At 34.7% G+C, this 18,723-nt stretch overlaps 2 protein-coding genes across 2 annotated transcripts; both read right to left on the bottom strand.

Moving 5' to 3' along the window:
• Positions 1-584: 584 nt before the first annotated feature.
• LOC132092869 (adhesion G protein-coupled receptor E1-like) lies at positions 585-3,781 on the bottom strand. Its single transcript, XM_059499291.1, has 8 exons — positions 3,374-3,781; positions 3,110-3,158; positions 2,813-2,956; positions 2,501-2,656; positions 2,210-2,368; positions 1,495-1,653; positions 1,200-1,346; positions 585-658 (listed from the first exon to the last, which is right to left on the bottom strand). The coding sequence occupies exons 3-8, from the start codon at positions 2,937-2,939 to the stop codon at positions 585-587; spliced, it is 822 nt and encodes a 273-aa protein (XP_059355274.1). The 5' UTR covers positions 2,940-2,956; positions 3,110-3,158; positions 3,374-3,781.
• Positions 3,782-7,928: 4,147 nt separating this feature from the next.
• On the bottom strand, positions 7,929-17,258 carry LOC132092277 (adhesion G-protein coupled receptor F1-like). The gene is made up of 13 exons (XM_059498450.1): positions 16,859-17,258; positions 16,419-16,486; positions 16,157-16,293; positions 14,218-14,412; positions 13,342-13,542; positions 13,078-13,227; positions 12,689-12,864; positions 12,432-12,602; positions 10,740-12,083; positions 10,547-10,588; positions 8,685-8,744; positions 8,501-8,561; positions 7,929-8,378 (listed from the first exon to the last, which is right to left on the bottom strand). Exons 1-13 carry the CDS (start codon positions 16,976-16,978, stop codon positions 8,299-8,301), a joined length of 2,805 nt encoding a protein of 934 aa, XP_059354433.1. The 5' UTR covers positions 16,979-17,258; the 3' UTR covers positions 7,929-8,298.
• Between the last annotated feature and the right edge of the window lie 1,465 nt (positions 17,259-18,723).

Raw genomic sequence — 18,723 nt, 5'->3', positions numbered from 1 at the left:
TTTGTAGCGTTATATCCTTCCCAACAAGAGCATGAATAGTTTCCATTGTAATTGGAACAGTTAGCATTCGGCCCACACGCCAACGATGAGTTGAGACATTCATTAATATCTAAAATTAATTATGTACAACAAACAGAAACAAAATGTTTAGAAATTCAGCTGTTGATTATATCAAAAATAAAAATAAAAGGTTATTATTGAAGTTCAGAGTATACACATGTGAAGCTAGAACACACTTCTACATGTGTTATGTATTTTCCACATGCTCACCATTGCATGGGTTACTGGTGCTGACTGGTTCACTGCTATTTGTCACAGTAAATCCACTCAAGCAGGAACAGTTGTAACTCCCAACTGAGTTGGTGCAATGAGAGTTTGGACCACAGAACTCTGACGTCTTGAGACATTCATTTACATCTTTATTTCAGGAAGAGATAAAAAAAACAGTATAAAACTCTGATTTTCAAAGTCATAGAAAATATATTTATCCTTATGCACTGTGTGTTTTAATTTACAATAATAGGTACGAGAAAAACTCTCAAGGCTTTACATGTATCTGAATAAAGAATGTACCTCTACATGTGTTATTGACGCTGATGGGGAGACTTGAGTTTGTTGCAGTGAATCCATCCAGACACGAGCAATTGTAACTTCCCAACTGATTTGTGCATTCAGAATTTGGACCACATACAGATGGAATGAACTGACATTCATTTATATCTGGAAAGGGAATAACACATTTCAGAAGAATATCTCAATATTTTTAATCCTTTTCTGCTTACTTAAAAATTGTAATTAGAAAAATTTTTTACAACTGAAAAACATCAAAATGCAAATAAATAAATCACACCTATGCAAGGGTTACTGTTATTTAAAGTCTCATTCATCTTTGTAGCATTATATCCTTCCCAACAAGAGCATGAATAGTTTCCATCGTAATTGGAACAGTTAGCATTCGGCCCACACGCCAACGATGAGTTGAGACATTCATTAATATCTGAAATAAAACAAATGATAAAATATGGCTGCTGATAAGATTTGAATGTCCAGTCTGACAGTATCAATAAACATACCAGATTTGAATCATGTACAACAAACAGAAACAAACTTTTTACAAATTCAGCTGTTGATTATATCATGTATTTATCCTCATGCACTGTGTGCCTTAATTTACAATAAAAGACATGAGGAAAATGTACCTCTACATGTGTTATTGATGCTGATGAGGAGACTTGGGTTTGTTGCAGTGAATCCATCCAGACACGAGCAATTGTAACTTCCCAACTGATTTGTGCAAGTGGAATTTGGTCCACATACAGATGGACAGAACAGACATTCATTTATATCTGCAAAGGGATCACATTTCACAAAAATAGCTCAATATTTCAAACATTCACACAGTGTTTAGAAAAGAATTGAATATATAAGACTATTCTATCAACTCCAACATCATCAACACAACAAAAACATGATCATGCAAATTCAATGAATCACCTCTCTGACAAAGTGAACCCTCTGAAGGAAGAGCTTGAATACATCCACAGGTGCCTCCCACAATGCTATCACACACCTGATAGACCCTGCAGGTGTCACTGGGCCAAAAATGCTGCTCCTCGCACTTGCACTCATATTCTCTTCCATTTAACCCACACACTGTAATACAATGGTGACTTATCAGTTCATATTATTGGTTAAACTTAATATTTGACATATTCCAAAAACAAACAAAAAAAAACAGACAGGTTTATAAAATCTTGATTGACACTGAAGGAAGCCTTTTTTATAATAATGCTTACTAACAGGCATCTATTAAAAGTCTGATTTTTATTACAAATCTTCAGCTGAAAAACTTATCAACACTGTCTTTCTTTACATGTCTTTTTGTCTATTTTAAGTTATTTCTTATCCAGCTTATCTTGCCAGTTTGTTGTTCTTACAAGCGATATGCGTTTTCTTTCTGTAATTCCAGCAGTTTATCAAAATCTTTGTGCTTCCCCTGTAAATTGAACACTGAAGTCATTTGTTTGTTTTTTTTTAAATCAAAGTCAGAAGTCATTTTAAATCGTAAGATGTCGCAGATTATGAAAAGAGAGCGCAGAGTAGCACCAGTGCAAATATTCCAGGGAGCGGTCATGTAATAAAGTTTAACATTTCTTTAGCGAATGTTTTATTTTCACCTGACATGAATGAAACATTAGATTCTTAGTACCAGTAGTCATGTCGATGTCTGTGATGTGTGTGTTGTTGTTCAGAGTCAAAGGCAGGCTGGTGTTTGTGACGAGATTGCGCAGGAGCTCCACCGGGAACAAGTCCAAAAAACTAACATCAATTTCAGCCTCATACTCGTACGTAAACTCAGAAATTGGCTCTGTGAGAACAAACAGTAAAGGTTTGAGCAGAACAATTATATTCTTATAGTGTTAAAACATTTCCTATTTTTAAGTTCTAGACTATTATAAATAGGAAAGATTGTGATTGGACAACTTTGCATTTATTTCACCTTGGCAGAACTGTCCATCGATCGGAAGGGCATTGATACATGTACACGAACCATCAGTGATGTCATCACAGGCCTTGTATGAGTGACACGTGTCATTCGGCCAAACAAACAGACCCTCACATTTACACTGATACTGTGTTTCATTCAAAGAACACACTGAAAAATAGAGGAAGAGTGGAATATGTTAGTAGTTATGTTCTGTTTTTTTTCTTTATAGTAGTGTAGTAGTGTCACTATTTGTAGATTAAATGTAAATTTATAGACATCAGAAGGATCTTTAGCCAATGAATGATGATGCTTTGACAGTCTCACCCGTTGAAATGTTGAAAGCTGTAATTTCAACACTATTGTCCACTTGAAATGGAAGTACGACAGAGTTCACAGAAGACCTGATATTGCTGATCACTGCAGTTTCAGATGCATTCACTTCAACAACCATAATGTATTCCACTGGATCTATACATAAGAAAACATAATACAAATTTGTAACCATGCGTTACCAGCCACTCAGTGAACATATATATATATATATATATATATATATATATATATATATATAACATAAACTATTATGTGTATTTGAGTGGAGGACAAGACTGTGAACCAGACCTGCACATCGTCCTCCTGTATGATGCACTGACCCATCTGTGTAGGTAAACTGGAATGGTATATATAAAAAATCTCACATTGAGTGAATGTTACTAATTCCAAAAGTATTTATTTAATAATTATTTACATAAAAATGTTTATCACATGACTCAAGAGTTTTTTTGGGGGGTTCAATGTTGCATACTGTATATCTTACATGTAATAAACATTATACATATTCTTAGATTAGATAGCATCAAACAAAAAAAAAATACCTTTCCTTACCTGGAAATCCACGCTTGTTCCTGAAAAACCAAGAGTTTCCACAACACACACATGGGTCAGCAGGAAAGCCAAGACGATTCCTATTCCTATGAACCAAAATTGTATAATTCTCAAAAATTTCCATAATTATATAAAATGTGCATCATATCAATGTGAAACATCCTTGTTGTAAACTGGTATCAAAAAAAAAGAAAGTGAAAGCACTTTAAAACTGGTTGCCTACTGTACAGCCTGTAGGTGGAAGACTTGAGCAGCCTTGAGACGGAGACAGAGTCTGTGCCCCCCCCCCCCCATTTCATTTGTAATGAAAACATTATAAAAATCATCATATTTACTGTTTTTACTGCTAAGTCATATTAAATGGTTATAGGAACTTCTTAAGCAGCATAAGAAGCTTTCAGAATCTTTATTTTTCAAGTAATCATTTTTTGTATTTTTTAAATGAATTTTTTTTAATGACAGTGCATTTATTGGACCGTAAAATAAAATTATTTTATTCATCAAAATAAGCAGGATATGATACAAACTTTTCAGAATTGTTTTGAAGTATTGACTTTGATATTATGCAAAACACATTATTTTAGCTAAAGTATTTATGTGCCCTAGCCTTTTACCCTCTATACCTATAATTATGATATTTTTTATTATATATATATATATATATATATATATATATATATAATGAACAGCAACAGCAAAATGTGTTGCTCCATCAGTTAAAAGGCTGCATTGTTCCTAGAATCTTACAAAAGAAAAAAAAGCTCATTTTTTTAAGCTGTGTTTTTTTTTTTCACCTGTTGTACCCTGTTAGTTATTAATGCTGATCATGTTAATCAGGAATAGTGCTCATATAAACCCACAAATCTGGTTTAAACAGATTCATTTCAATGGGGCCCATTAACATTTTACATATCATTATCGCTGAGATTAAAAAAAAATAATAATACTTCTTCTTTTTTTTTTTTTCTTCATTTCATTTTGACAAAACGGACTAGTGCCGAATTTAAAAGGGAAAGCAATCAGAGCAGATTATTGCTTCATCTGATTGTGATTAACTGCCAAGAAAAAAACATAATACAACCAAAAATGAAGATTTCTAACAAAAGTGTTTTTTGTTTTTTTTACCCTTTCTGGCCATGTTTTAACCGTCAAGGTAAATTCCAATCACTCAAGAATATTTCTTCAAAACATGGATTTTCTTTTATTCATGAGGACATCCAGGATTTTTCTGTAAATAAGAAAATTCTATCACACGTGACATGACTCTAATAAACATAAGTGTGATATGTACAAAGTACAGGCACGATGATACTGAAAAAGCACTATGAAGATAAAGGTCACAGTCATTTAAACTTTAAAATGTATACATAGTCTATAAAAAATTTTTATGAACAAACAGCAAATAAACAAACAGATGTATTTTGCATTTGAAAGTAGAAACAGAATTTTAGCACTCTTACCTGGGCGGAAAAAAAACAATGCTGGCATGACAGCCTAAACTATGAATTAATCAGTTTGAAGATCAAAATATTTGTTTCCGTGTGAAATGATCCACCTACCAAAAAAAAAAAAAAATTCCCTTATAGTTTTGTTTTCCTCCAAAAGTTTCCATGCATTTCTCAATGATGAAAACCCTTTTTCAAAACATATTGTAACGTAATAAGAATACCTTAAGTGAGAGTGAGTTTAAATCTTAATCTTAACATTGTTTTTTGAATACTAAACATGCACAGTGGAATAATACATTTAAATTGTGAAATTATGCATTTAGCAGACGTTTCTATCCAAACTGACTTAGAAAAGAGGAACAAAAGCAATTTGTCCATTAGTATTTGTAATTAATTAATATATTTTTGTAATATACAATGGCAGCTATATTTGACAACTAGGTTAAGAAGCAAACTAAATAAGAGCAGAAACGCAGATATTTTAACACACTTGCTAGTGTTGTTTGTTTTTTTCAAATGCTGTACGCTCAAGAATAACCTGTTTTGAAAAAAGCAAGTGGCAAATATGCAAAATGCTTCTTCCGACGAAGGTACACTAAGAATGAGGAAAAAAAGATGTGACAAATACGAAAGGGCTGCATGATAGTCAACGTCATAATGGCTTCTTCTTTCCGTGTGACACCCTACAAATTCCTGAAAATTTTGCAATAGAATAAAATAAAATTGTAAAAAAAAAAATATATATATATATATAACTCAAAAATGAGTGCAGCTCATGGACCAAGCAAAAATAAAGACATAAAAAATGAATTAAAAATAAATGATTGATAAGAGCACCAACAAGTTCTACCTTAAAGGTATCGTTCCCCCAGAAACATATGGTGAAAAATGTATTCACCTTCAAGTCATTCAACTTTACTTCTTGATCCACAAGTAAACCACACTGGACTAGAATCTTATACTTTAAGAAATATCATACAACCAAGATACATTTTCATCCATGTTTTAATTTATACAGTGCTGTTGTGCAGCATCTTATTTGACAAAAAATTAAAATAAAATAAATTGTTATGTCCCTGAGATATGATTATTTCAACTATCCTTGTGTGTATATGATCTCTCTGTTTGTATAAACATGTTTGTCCTCCAGATGAGTGTGTCCTCCATTAACTAGACGGAGGTGGTGACTCTTCCTGCTAAGCAAAAATAAGGGTAAGCCCTCAAACACTTATTCAGAGCCTTTGTGTCTCACTGGTTTCGTCCCATTGTGTTTTGCCTTCATTTTGATTGACTGTGCGTTGTCGTTTGATTGTGGAAAAAGTGTTGTGCCAGAGAGATATATGAGTGAGTGATGAAACATGTAGCCAAGTATAGTACACTTTTTGTGCTCTGCATTATTTGTACTCTGCATTTAACCCATCCAAGTACACACAGCAGCAAGTAGTGAACACACACTCACCGTTAACACACACCTGGATCAGTGGGAAGCCATGTGCTGTGGGGAGCAGTTGGGAGTTCGGTGTCTTGCTCAAGGGTCTCACCTCAGTTGTGGTATTGAGGGTGGAAGAGAGTGCTGGATATTCACTCCCCCCTCCTAAAATTCCCGTCGGTACCTTTGGGTTATAAGTCAGACTCTCTAACCATTAGGCCACGGCTGTCTATTGAGTGTAGTGAAACTATGCCTGTTTGACTATGACTTAGATTCCAGTTTTAATTTGTGTTCAGTATAAAGACTTTGTAAATACCTTTGTAAGGGCGTAAGTGGTTAGATTCCAATTTTTTTGTATACCTTTTTCACTTGTTTTGTTTATGGTTGAGGGAGCTAAGGAAGCTAACTTGTATTTTGTTTTCTTTATTTTTCGTTTTAGGTAAGGTCTAGTTGCTAAAAGATGGGGGTTTTTTTGTTTGTTTTTTTTGGCCTTATCTGCCCCTCAAGATATTTCCATTTAAAGAAAATAAAGTTTTATTTATTCGGCATCTCTCTGGTGTTAAGACTCCGTTCTCTCTATGTCTTACCCCTAGAGGTTTTAACAAAATAAATAATAATGCAATGTTCTGTTGTAAACTGTTATCTTTCCATTTGATTACATTTTAAAAGATTGATTTAATTGATAATCTTTTAATAGTTGATTTAATTAAATAAATGTTTTCCCTTGCTTTACACTGTTGTCTATCTCTGTGTATTTTTGAATTCCACTTCTGTAACCAAATCTGAATTTCTTCTCTAATGTAACACATCAGCTGAACACCCTATGGCTGATCCTTCTACAGTAATACACTTGAAACAACTCTGAAGGAACACATTTCAAAAAGGCGTATCAAGAAAATGTAGCTGCCCCTGCTGTCTGCCTACAGCTACCTGCCTAGAGCGGTAAAGATATTTTTAGAAGATATTTTCTGGCCTGCTCAGAACAGAAAAAAGACATAATTTACATTCTTTATAATGTCTTTACAATATATATATATATATATATATATATATATATATATATATATATATATATATATATATATATATTGTAAAGTATATATTGTTGAATCTGCAATCTCTGACCCAGTTAGTTTGCTCGCTACCATATTCTGTAAATATCTGCAAATGTATGATTTTTTTATGATTTATAGTCAACAAAATTACATGCATCTTTTAAGTTTTTACAGTAATTTGTAACTTGCAGTTTCCCTTTGAAGTTAAAAAGTCAATAAAAATGACGTTATACCTGTCCATGTTTGGTTTCTGTTTTTGATAAGTTAAGAGATGTTTTTGGAACACATAATCCTTGGATGTTCCGGCCCTTCAATCAGAATACACACTTGATGTGTCCCAATGATTTAATTCCCCTATTCACTTGTTGCTCTCTCATGGTGCTCAGGAGCTTTGTTATGTTATACTATTATTGGTCCAAATGGTGTCTCTTATTGTTTATCCATATCCAATGACTGTACCATTGGCCATGAATCTCCTACACCCCAGCTCAACTGTACAAACCTTGAGGTTCCAGCCTTGGATCTCTTCTGAATAACACATTACTACCCTTACTTAAACTGTTCTGTTCAATTAAGGCAAGGAGAAACATTTGAACTAGCCTTTATTATTATAAAATAAATTGCTCAAGACTACTTAAATACAATATGAAGAAACATTTCATTATTAGTGATTATTGGTTATAATATTAGTAATTGTTTGGTTAGAAACACTGGAATTTATCGTGACTGAGCAAAAAAATAAAAAAAAACCAGGATGTAATTAAACCAAGAGGAAACCAACGCCTTACACATTTAAAATATGTGATATAAAACAAGTCAACTTGACATACAAAGAAAAAGTAATTTTTCAAGTATAGATAAAAGACATTACTGCATTAACAGTATATTACAAAATCGTGTAAAAAGTTATTTAGATACCTTATTTTTTAGACTAATCATCTCAGAACATAGAAACATTTCCTCCCCTAAAACAGTAAAAGAAAACTACTGTATTTACATGTTATTAACAGTATATGAGCCATTGGTGCTGTCAGTAACTGCTGTATTGTTGGCTTCAGACACATTGTACACATCTGCAAATAGTTATAGATGTATGTTACTCATGTTTTTACATTCATTAATTTAGCAAATTTACCAATTTTATTGAAAATGTGTTAATAAACACTAAATTTTAGATTGTATCCCATCTACTTACTCCTTCTTCCCATCCTTGGTAAGTCAGTGGCAAATGTGGATGATGTTCCTGCATTGGTGGTCTGTAAGGAGATATCAGCCAAAATAAATCAACGAGTCAATATAAAAATATTTAGCAATGGTTAGAAGCTGAACATTAGTTAAAGAGCTCATATAAGTGTGCCCTTTTTTATAATGGCATTTACATTGGTACTCTTGGAAGTAAATTTCTGTAGCAACTGTTTTCCTGGTAGTGACTCACGAACCTGTAATCAAAGATATCTACTTAATATCAAGAAATGCATAAATCTCTCAAATGTCTGCTTATTGCACATATATGAGATACTTGATTCTGATTTGTAAGTCACGTACAACCCGAATTCCGGAAAAGTTGGGACGTTTTTTAAATTTTAATAAAATGAAAACTAAAGGAATTTCAAATCACATGAGCCAATATTTTATTCACAATAGAACATAGATAACGTAGCAAATGTTTAAACTGAGAAATTTTACACTTTTATCCACTTAATTAGCTCATTTAAAATTTAATGCCTGCTACAGGTCTCAAAAAAGTTGGCACGGGGGCAACAAATGGCTAAAAAAGCAAGCAGTTTTGAAAAGATTCAGCTGGGAGAACATCTAGTGATTAATTAAGTTAATTGATATCAGGTCTGTAACATGATTAGCTATAAAAGCTTTGTCTTAGAGAAGCAGAGTCTCTCAGAAGTAAAGATGGGCAGAGGCTCTCCAATCTGTGAAAGACTGCGTAAAAAAATTGTGGAAAACTTTAAAAACAATGTTCCTCAACGTCAAATTGCAAAGGCTTTGCAAATCTCATCATCTACAGTGCATAACATCATCAAAAGATTCAGAGAAACTGGAGAAATCTCTGTGCGTAAGGGACAAGGCCGGAGACCTTTATTGGATGCCCGTGGTCTTCGGGCTCTCAGACGACACTGCATCACTCATCGGCATGATTGTGTCAATGACATTACTAAATGGGCCCAGGAATACTTTCAGAAACCACTGTCGGTAAACACAATCCGCCGTGCCATCAGCAGATGCCAACTAAAGCTCTATCATGCAAAAAGGAAGCCACATGTGAACATGGTCCAGAAGCGCCGTCGTGTCCTGTGGGCCAAGGATCATTTAAAATGGACTATTTCAAAGTGGAATAGTGTTTTATGGTCAGACGAGTCCAAATTTGACATTCTTGTTGGAAATCACGGACGCCGTGTCCTCCGGGCTAAAGAGGAGGGAGACCTTCCAGCATGTTATCAGCGTTCAGTTCAAAAGCCAGCATCTCTGATGGTATGGGGGTGCATAAGTGCATACGGTATGGGCAGCTTGCATGTTTTGGAAGGCTCTGTGAATGCTGAAAGGTATATAAAGGTTTTAGAGCAACATATGCTTCCCTCCAAACATCGTCTATTTCAGGGAAGGCCTTGTTTATTTCAGCAGGACAATGCAAAACCACATACTGCAGCTATAACAACAGCATGGCTTCGTCGTAGAAGAGTCCGGGTGCTAACCTGGCCTGCCTGCAGTCCAGATCTTTCACCTATAGAGAACATTTGGCGCATCATTAAACGAAAAATACGTCAAAGACGACCACGAACTCTTCAGCAGCTGGAAATCTATATAAGGCAAGAATGGGACCAAATTCCAACAGCAAAACTCCAGCAACTCATAGCCTCAATGCCCAGACGTCTTCAAACTGTTTTGAAAAGAAAAGGAGATGCTACACCATGGTAAACACGCCCCGTCCCAACTATTTTGAGACCTGTAGCAGAAATCAAAATTGAAATGAGCTCATTTTGTGAATAAAATTGTAAACTTTCTCAGTTTAAACATTTGCTATGTTATCTATGTTCTATTGTGAATAAAATATTGGCTCATGTGATTTGAAAGTCTTTTAGTTTTCATTTTATTAAAATTTAAAAAACGTCCCAACTTTTCCGGAATTCGGGTTGTAATACAGTGATAACAAATTTCCTCATTTTAAAAGACTACAACATTAAGTAACTTTACTTAAGCTTTTTGTAAAGCAACAGAAGGAAACTCATACCTTGCTGTCTAAAAGCGTTCCGAACACCAAGATAAAGAATCCCTATTAAAGGAAGGATTCAAAGTGATTCAAGTTTAATTTGAAACATGGACATTTATAATAAATCAATGTGCAGCATGAAAGAAATGCAAAAAAAATTTTTTTTTACCTTACTATAAATTTGATATTAGTGAGAAAGAAAGTGATACTGTACCTGCAGTGAATTGAGGAGTGCAAACACCACATGAATGCCTAAATCTTGTGAAACCATGGTTCCAATTCCAAATCCCCATGTTAGACCAAAGATAGGAGTCAAAATGGCCACACATCTGGCAATGACTACCAGGGCATGTTTCTCAGCAGGTTGAGTTTCGGCACCAACTCCTCTACTCAACATCTTGTACAGAACCACAATCAAAACCACAAGGTTTATGGCTACAATAGTGAGAGCTGGAATCACAAATGCCAGCAGGGCCTTTGATTCGTTCCAGTTCAGCCAGCATGCATTTTGTTTGGAAATATAATTTTGAGGTCCAGCTGTTGAAGCAACAGTAATAACCGCTATGAGCAAAGGTGCACCATAACCGGCTATGAAGGCAATGACCATCATTTTGGCCCTTGACATTTGAGACAAGACCATGACTGTACGATAAAAGAGCAACAGCGCTGACATTAACATCCAGAAGAAAAGAGCCAGGTAAAAAAAGTGCATGAAGAAAACCACTGGACTGCAGCGACCCACTGAGGTTGGCTGTTCTTGTTCTGCGATCGCAGCTCCAATGATAAAACAGATGTTTGCGATCAGCAGGGACACGGCAATGTTGACTATGGAGACATGCCGCATGTAGGACGTGTCATTTCGTCTTACTGACTTCCATACAATAGTCTCAATAATCAGACATATAATCAAGCTGGCCATCGAAATAGCTACGCCAATGTAAGTTATATAGGCTAAGGCTGTAAGATAATTGGGATCAATGGAAAATGGTGACATTAGGATTGAAAAGGAGGTTGTGTGGTTACATTCACATGTAAGGTTACCAGTGCTGTTCCGCTTTACTTCACATCCAGTGGAATCCCATGTGTTGAGATTGAAGTTCCAAAAGACACACTGAGGATTTCCCAAAGACTGATCAGTAATGTCAAATGTCAAAGAAATATTGTTAAGAGTTTCATTAACCTTAACAACAACCACATCTCCATTGATGCGCACATCTGATTTCCTGCTGTCATTAGTACCTTGAGAAGGTAGGACTTTGTCAAGAGTTGTGAAGATTATGATGGTAATGGTAGTCTCATGAGGAACCAGTGGTATTACAATCTCCGTTGTTGAGTTTGGCAGTGCTGATGTTAAAGCAAATGAGTTTTTAATTGTAGTTCTATTCAGCTGAATGGATGTTTTATTAAATGCAAATTCATCTGTGAGACGGTCACTTATATTCTCAATAGCGCTCAGAAGTTTAATGCTGGTGCCTCCTGTGTTGTTGCCTTTGTTCAGTTTGTTCCATGTATTACTGGCATTAACTGATACAATAATGTCCACTGTGTTTAGGAAACTCTGGAAATTAAATATAAAATGATGCTTTATATTATAAAGTTTAGCCCATCAAATGTGGAAATCATTAATATATAAAGATATTTGGATAATATAATATAAGACAAGATATAAGATATTTTATCCTAATAATATGATATAAATATGATCTGCCACATATATAAATCCTGATAGTAATATAATATAATATTGATTAGAATGGCTATTGCACAACACAATTATGTACACTGAAAAACTAGTTCTTATCTTAATTAGACATTATCTTCATCATCTAAATTCACTTCAATACAAGCAACATAAAATGCCTACACATTAAATAACACATAAAAGCTTAAATGTGACTATACATACCCCCATAACTGGATTATTGAAGAAAACAGCTTGTGAGAAGTTAGCTATTTTAAAAAGAATGTCAACAATTGCTTTGACAGTAGCAGCAGACTGTGTTATATTAATGCCATTCTGTGCTGTGACAGAACTGAGGTTAGCCATAAACCCTGGAATCTCCTCCACACGCAAAGTCTAAATTGCAAAGTACAAATATATAAATGATAGAAACCTTTAAAATGGCCAGATAATTGTAGATAAATACATGGTCAATAGATTACCTCAAGTTTGTTTTTAAGGTTGTCGATATAATCAAATATACAGTTGTCCAGTACTGATTTCCATACCGGTGATTCACATTTGTAAGTTATGGTGCCTTTGAAGCCTTTTCCACAGACTCCTGTCTTCTCATTATTTGCTTTTCCAACACCAAGCTCTTCATTTTGACAGTCAAATTCTGGAGAAGTATTTGATTGCAAGTCAGGTGGATATTCAACAATTTCTCCACATTTTCTCTCAGAACAAAACATCACATTACACTTTATAAATTGTGGGACTTCATAGTACCCCTACAAGCAACTAGACGGTAATAATCATGAAATCATACAGTAAATAGTAAACAGTAAAAAACTTTTTTTATGCTCAAAACAATAAGAAACTGAAGGCTCACTTTCTGTGCTTGTCCTTACAGTGACACTGCTATAGCTATAACTGTAATTCTGTAGTTGTGGCAGATCCCTGAGACGACAAGTAAAGGTAAAGGTTTGATCTGTACAATTTCCACTCCGAGTAGCATAGTTTAATGTGATACTGTCAGTTCCTGATTGTGTAAAAAGAGAAATGCATTTATTCAAAAACATATAATAATGTGGAAATTTTAACTGAAAGTTAAATAGTAACTCATTAACTTGTACCAGTGATTTGTATGTACAACCTGAAATCTGTACTGTTCCATCCAGAACCCACTCAAGATTGAAACCAACATCAACAGAACATTTCAGTTGAAAACTGCTGCCATCACATGGAAAAACACGGTATTTATCACCCACGATAATACTGGGGCGTTGGTTAATAATGATATTTTGCCACTGAATGTACGGTATTGTATTCCTTTGTGTGATGCATGAATATTGACCTGCATGTTGGGGAAAAAACAATAAACAAATTTATTATTATTAATATAGTGGAAGTTCATGATATTAACACTTTAATCTTGACTGGTTAATTGATTTCAGAATTCAAATTAATATTGATATGGCAGCAACATCTATGCCACATATTGTCTCCTAGTACACAATATTTAGCATAATCCTATCCTAGTACAGTGCTAATAAACCTAAATTAAACTGTCGCACAGTTTTATATCAGTCTACTTTTTAAAGGGGTCATCGGGTGCCCATTTTTCACAAGAAGGTATGACTCTTAGGGTTTTCAAGAAATGTCTGTGACATATTTTGGTTAAAATTCCTCAATGGTCGTGTAAAACAAACATCCCTTTTACCCTGTCAAAAACAGCTCTGTTCACACGACCCATTTCCGTGAATGACACTTTAAATGATAATAAGCTACCATGAAAAACGTCATACCACTCAAAAATCAAAACGGCTTGACGATTATGTTTAGTTTTTGGGGGGTTGAATGAACTTTTATCATTGTGGGGTGGTTGTATCCACACACTGCTGAGACACATTTGCATGTGAATACCATGTAAAAGTGCATTTGCCATCCAATGTCCCCTTTAAAACCAGACTCCAAACAGCAATCTGGCACTTTGGCACAGGCACAGACGAAATAAATCCATGTCACTCACCACTGTCACTGTCACTAGCGTTTATCACAGTGAGAGTTCTGTTGTCCTTTGAAAGTAAGTATCTTGTGTTGTCTAGTGCAGGATCTTTGTTATCCACTGTCCATTTTATTGGTCCTTTTGCAAAGTCTGGCTGTATGCAGTTCAGGTCTACCTTTTGCAGAGGATATAACTGATCTGTTGTGAAAACTGTTTGATCTGTAATTAGAAACCATACAACTCATATCACCCAACAACAAACAAAACCGAAACAATAAAAAAATACATATGATATGATGGGACTAGACAACACGTCTCAGGACCTACTCATTGTTGAAATCATACTCTATATTGTCACATGGAATTGATGTTGATAGTGTTGAAATTATGCAGCCAAGTGATGATATCTCAGATCATTATTTAGTTTTGTGAAAACTTCATATAGCTAAAACTGTAAATTCTACTTATTGTTACAAGTGTGGTAGAACCATCACTTCTATCACAAAAGACTGCTTTGTAAGTCATCTACCTGATGTATCTGAATTCCTTGGCATATCCAAAACAGTCTGACACCATGGTATAATGAGCACACTCTGCTCTGTCAATTCTTTGTCATCGGTTAGGAACCTAGGTGTGCTATTTGATAGTAATCTTTCCTTAGAAAGCCATGTTTCTAGCATTTGTATTTTCCATCTCAAATATATATCTAAATTACGGCCTATGCTCTCAGTGTCAAATGCAGAAATGTTAATCCATGCATTTATGACCTCAAGGTTAGATTATTGTAATGCTTTATTGGGTGGTTGTTCTGCATGTTTGGTAAACAAATTCCAGCTAGTCCAAAATGCAGCAGCAGGAGTTCTTACTAGAACCAGGAAGTATGACCATATTAGCCCGGTCCTGTCAACACTGCACTGGCTCCCTATCAAACATTGCATCGATTTTAAAATCTTGCTTATTACTTATAAAGCCCTGAATGGTTTAACACCTCAGTATTTGAATGAGCTCTTGTTACATTATAATCCTCCACGTCCGCTGCATTCTCTAAACTCAGGCAATTTGATAATACCTAGAATATCAAAATCAGCTGCAGGCGGCAGATCCTTTTCCTATTTGGCGCCTAAAATCTGGAATAACCTACCTCATATTATTCAGGAGGCAAACATACTCTTGCAGTTTAAATCTAGATTAAAGACCCATCTCTTTAACCTGGTTTACACATAACACACTAATATGCTTTTAATATCCAAATCCGTTGAAGTATTTTTAAGCTGCATTAATTAGGTAAACCGGAACCGGGAACACTTCCCATAACACCTGATGTACTTGCTACATCATTAGAAGAATGGCATGTACGCTAATATTAGTCTGTTTCTCTCTTATTCTGAGTTCACCGTAGCCACCAGATCCAGTCTGTATCCAGATCAGAGGGTCACTGCAGTCACCCGGATCCAGTACGTATCCAGACCAGATGCTGGATCAGCACCTAGGAAGGACCTCTTTACATCCCTGAAAGACAGCGGAGACCAGGACAACTAGAGCCCCAGATACAGATCCCCTGTAAAGACCTTGTCTCAGAGGAGCACCAGGACAAGACCACAGGAAACAGATGATTCTTCTGCACAATCTGACTTTGCTGCAGCCTGGAATTGAACTACTGGTTTCGTCTGGTCAGAGGAGAACTGGCTCCCCAACTGAGCCTGGTTTCTCCCAAGGTTTTTTCTCCATTCTGTCAATGATGGAATTTAGGTTCCTTGCCGCTGTCGCCTCTCGCTTGCTTAATTGCGGTCAATTTAATTACAGTGATATCATTGACTTGATTGCAAATGATTGCATAGATACTATTTAAACTGAACAGAGATGGCATCACTGAATTCAATGATGAACTACCTTTAAAAGTTATTTTGCATTATTGACACACTGTCACTTGTCAAGAAATCTGAAGTATAGATTATGCACTTACCACTTTGAGCAAAAGCATCTTCAGCTAAAATTATTCCTTGTGCCCTTAGAGAGTCAGCAACCTGTGTGTTTGCTGCTCCAAAATCAAGGCTATAGGATGTTGCATTTATTGTGTAGTCTGCTATAACACTACCAGGCCTATGGAGACGAAACACAAACCACACCAATGTGAAGACATTATTTACATTTGTATTTTTAAAAAGCAGTAAATAATGAGAACTCTGTGTAAAAAAAAAAGTAAAAATTTTAATGGTATATCATACCTGAAGCCAGAGACTTTTGTAGAACCAATATTGTAGCCAGTTAACTTATTAGAATAACTTGCATTAATCTGTAACAAGCAAAAGTACCCAATGTATGCTTGACATTTTTACAGTAATAAAAATTAAATTAAGTTGTTATAATATGACATCACTATGTTAAGTGTGTATGTCGATCAAGCCTCTTCTACAAGACTTTGCAAAGAGGTTATTATTAAAGTACACTATATTTGAACAGCTTCTGACTGTTAAATGGATGTTACAGAAAAATAAAAACATTTCTTTATGAAAAAAAATCGTAAAAAAAAAAAAACAAGTATGTTTTCCAAGTTATGTTCAAGCAATATTCAAAGTTTTATTTATAATATTCACAAATCAACTATATTTATCAACTAAATAAAAAATTTACTTTTTTCACTAACTTTGAAAGACAAAATACTCACTGTTGACCCAATTCGTCCATATAAATCAATGTAACTGTTGCTATTAGGATCAGCAAGACTTAAGTCAAAAGTCTGAGCTATTTTCATTTGCATTCCAATAACTGTAAAACAAGTGTACATTTATGCATATTGTATCATCAGGTTTGAGCAACAATCCTCAGTCCTTAAAATTATACTAATGCAAATTCAAATATATGGATATGATCCAGTTATGAGGATGCATTAGATGAACACTGGTGCCCCTCAAGTTCTCTCATCATTATACAATGAATAAAAAAAATAAAAATAATATTATATTATATTTTGACATGCATTGCGTATCATTTTTGTACCCCTACTAACACAAAATATCTTAATTCAGTCAAATATTTTTGTGAAACATTTAGATTTAGATTCACAGTATCTGTCCGTCCTGTTCTTGACACTGTTGAATTAAAAAATATCAGTAGGCTACAACAAAAATATGAATGAAATAAAAAAAATAATAAATCAAACATAGCAAAGGTATTATAGAATATATATATACAAACAAGAAAAACAATACATTATTTTAAGTATTTTATGTCTTGAATCTATTAACTTATGACAAAATAGGAAATTTATTGTCACTGACAAAATATTGTTATGGTTTAGTTGCACACAGACTTATATTGACAGTGCACATCATTTTTTTGTGTGTACATTTCTGGTTTAGTTCCTGTTTTTGTTGCTACGGTTTCTATAATGTACCAGTCAGTTCACCTGTGTCAAGTTAGATTGTTTGCCTGTGTGTTGAGGGGATAGGAGTGGGGTCTACTCAGTTAGAAGGACTTTATTGTTGGTGATTTCACTTGATCCAGGATTGCTCTTTGAAGCTCATTCCAGAGTTGCTGTCATAGCAACAGGTCCTTAAACTCAAATCTGCTTGGGAGCAGGCTTATATAATGTCAGGCTTATATAATGGTTAGATGGTATCATTTTAAGTAAAGGTGATACTGAAAATCTGTCCACTGACACGTTCTTACAAGTGTATCTTATTAAACCAGGACAATTTATTTTAAAAGATACAAAGATACATCAAAGTAGTCCATGTGAAATCAGAGGATCTGTTAGAATTTGTTGGAAGAATCGAAAATACATTTTGGCCCAAAAATAACAAAAATTATGACTTTATTCAGCATTGTCTTCTCTTCCGGGTCTGTTGTGAGAGAGTTCACGACTCCGCTGACGTATGACGCTGCTGATGTGTTTTCTGGCGCGCCCAGTAACAAAGATAACACGTCAGCAGCGTTGTAAGTCAACAGTCACAGTCTCGCTCACAACAGACCTAGAAGAGAAGACAATGCTGAATGAAGTCGTAATTTTTGTTATTTTTGGACCAAAATGTATTATCAATGTCGAATTCTGATGTCACTTGGACTACTTTGAAGATGTTTTTATTACCTTTCTGAACATGGATAGTACAGTATACCGTACACACACTTTCAATGGAGGGAAAGAAAGCTCTCAAACTAAATCTAAAATATCTTAAACTTTTTTTCCGAAAAACATGACATTATTCAACAATTCAACTCCTCCATGTCACCCCATACACACAGTGTATGTTGTTCTGTGTTAGCTGAATCTCACAAATTGTTGAATAAACAAACACTAGAAATGATAATTTGATCATTTTAATAAAAAAATTATAATTTCTAGTGAAAAAAATAATTGGGAATAAAAAAATCATCTCAGATGTATTAAGCAATGTACGATAAACAGACCCATGATTTGCTTGGGTTTTCTTCTTGTGTTATTCCAGTGTTTGTTTCATATATATATTTAATAAAAGGACAGCTGCATTTAGACCCTAACCTCAGCTCTCTCTTTGTGGCAATAAACTAAAG

The sequence above is a fragment of the Carassius carassius genome, chromosome 18 (genome assembly GCF_963082965.1).
Source record: "Carassius carassius chromosome 18, fCarCar2.1, whole genome shotgun sequence".
Lineage (NCBI taxonomy): Eukaryota > Metazoa > Chordata > Actinopteri > Cypriniformes > Cyprinidae > Carassius > Carassius carassius.
The sequence above is the reverse complement of the archived record's forward strand: the minus strand, read 5'-3'. Positions and strand labels throughout refer to the sequence as shown.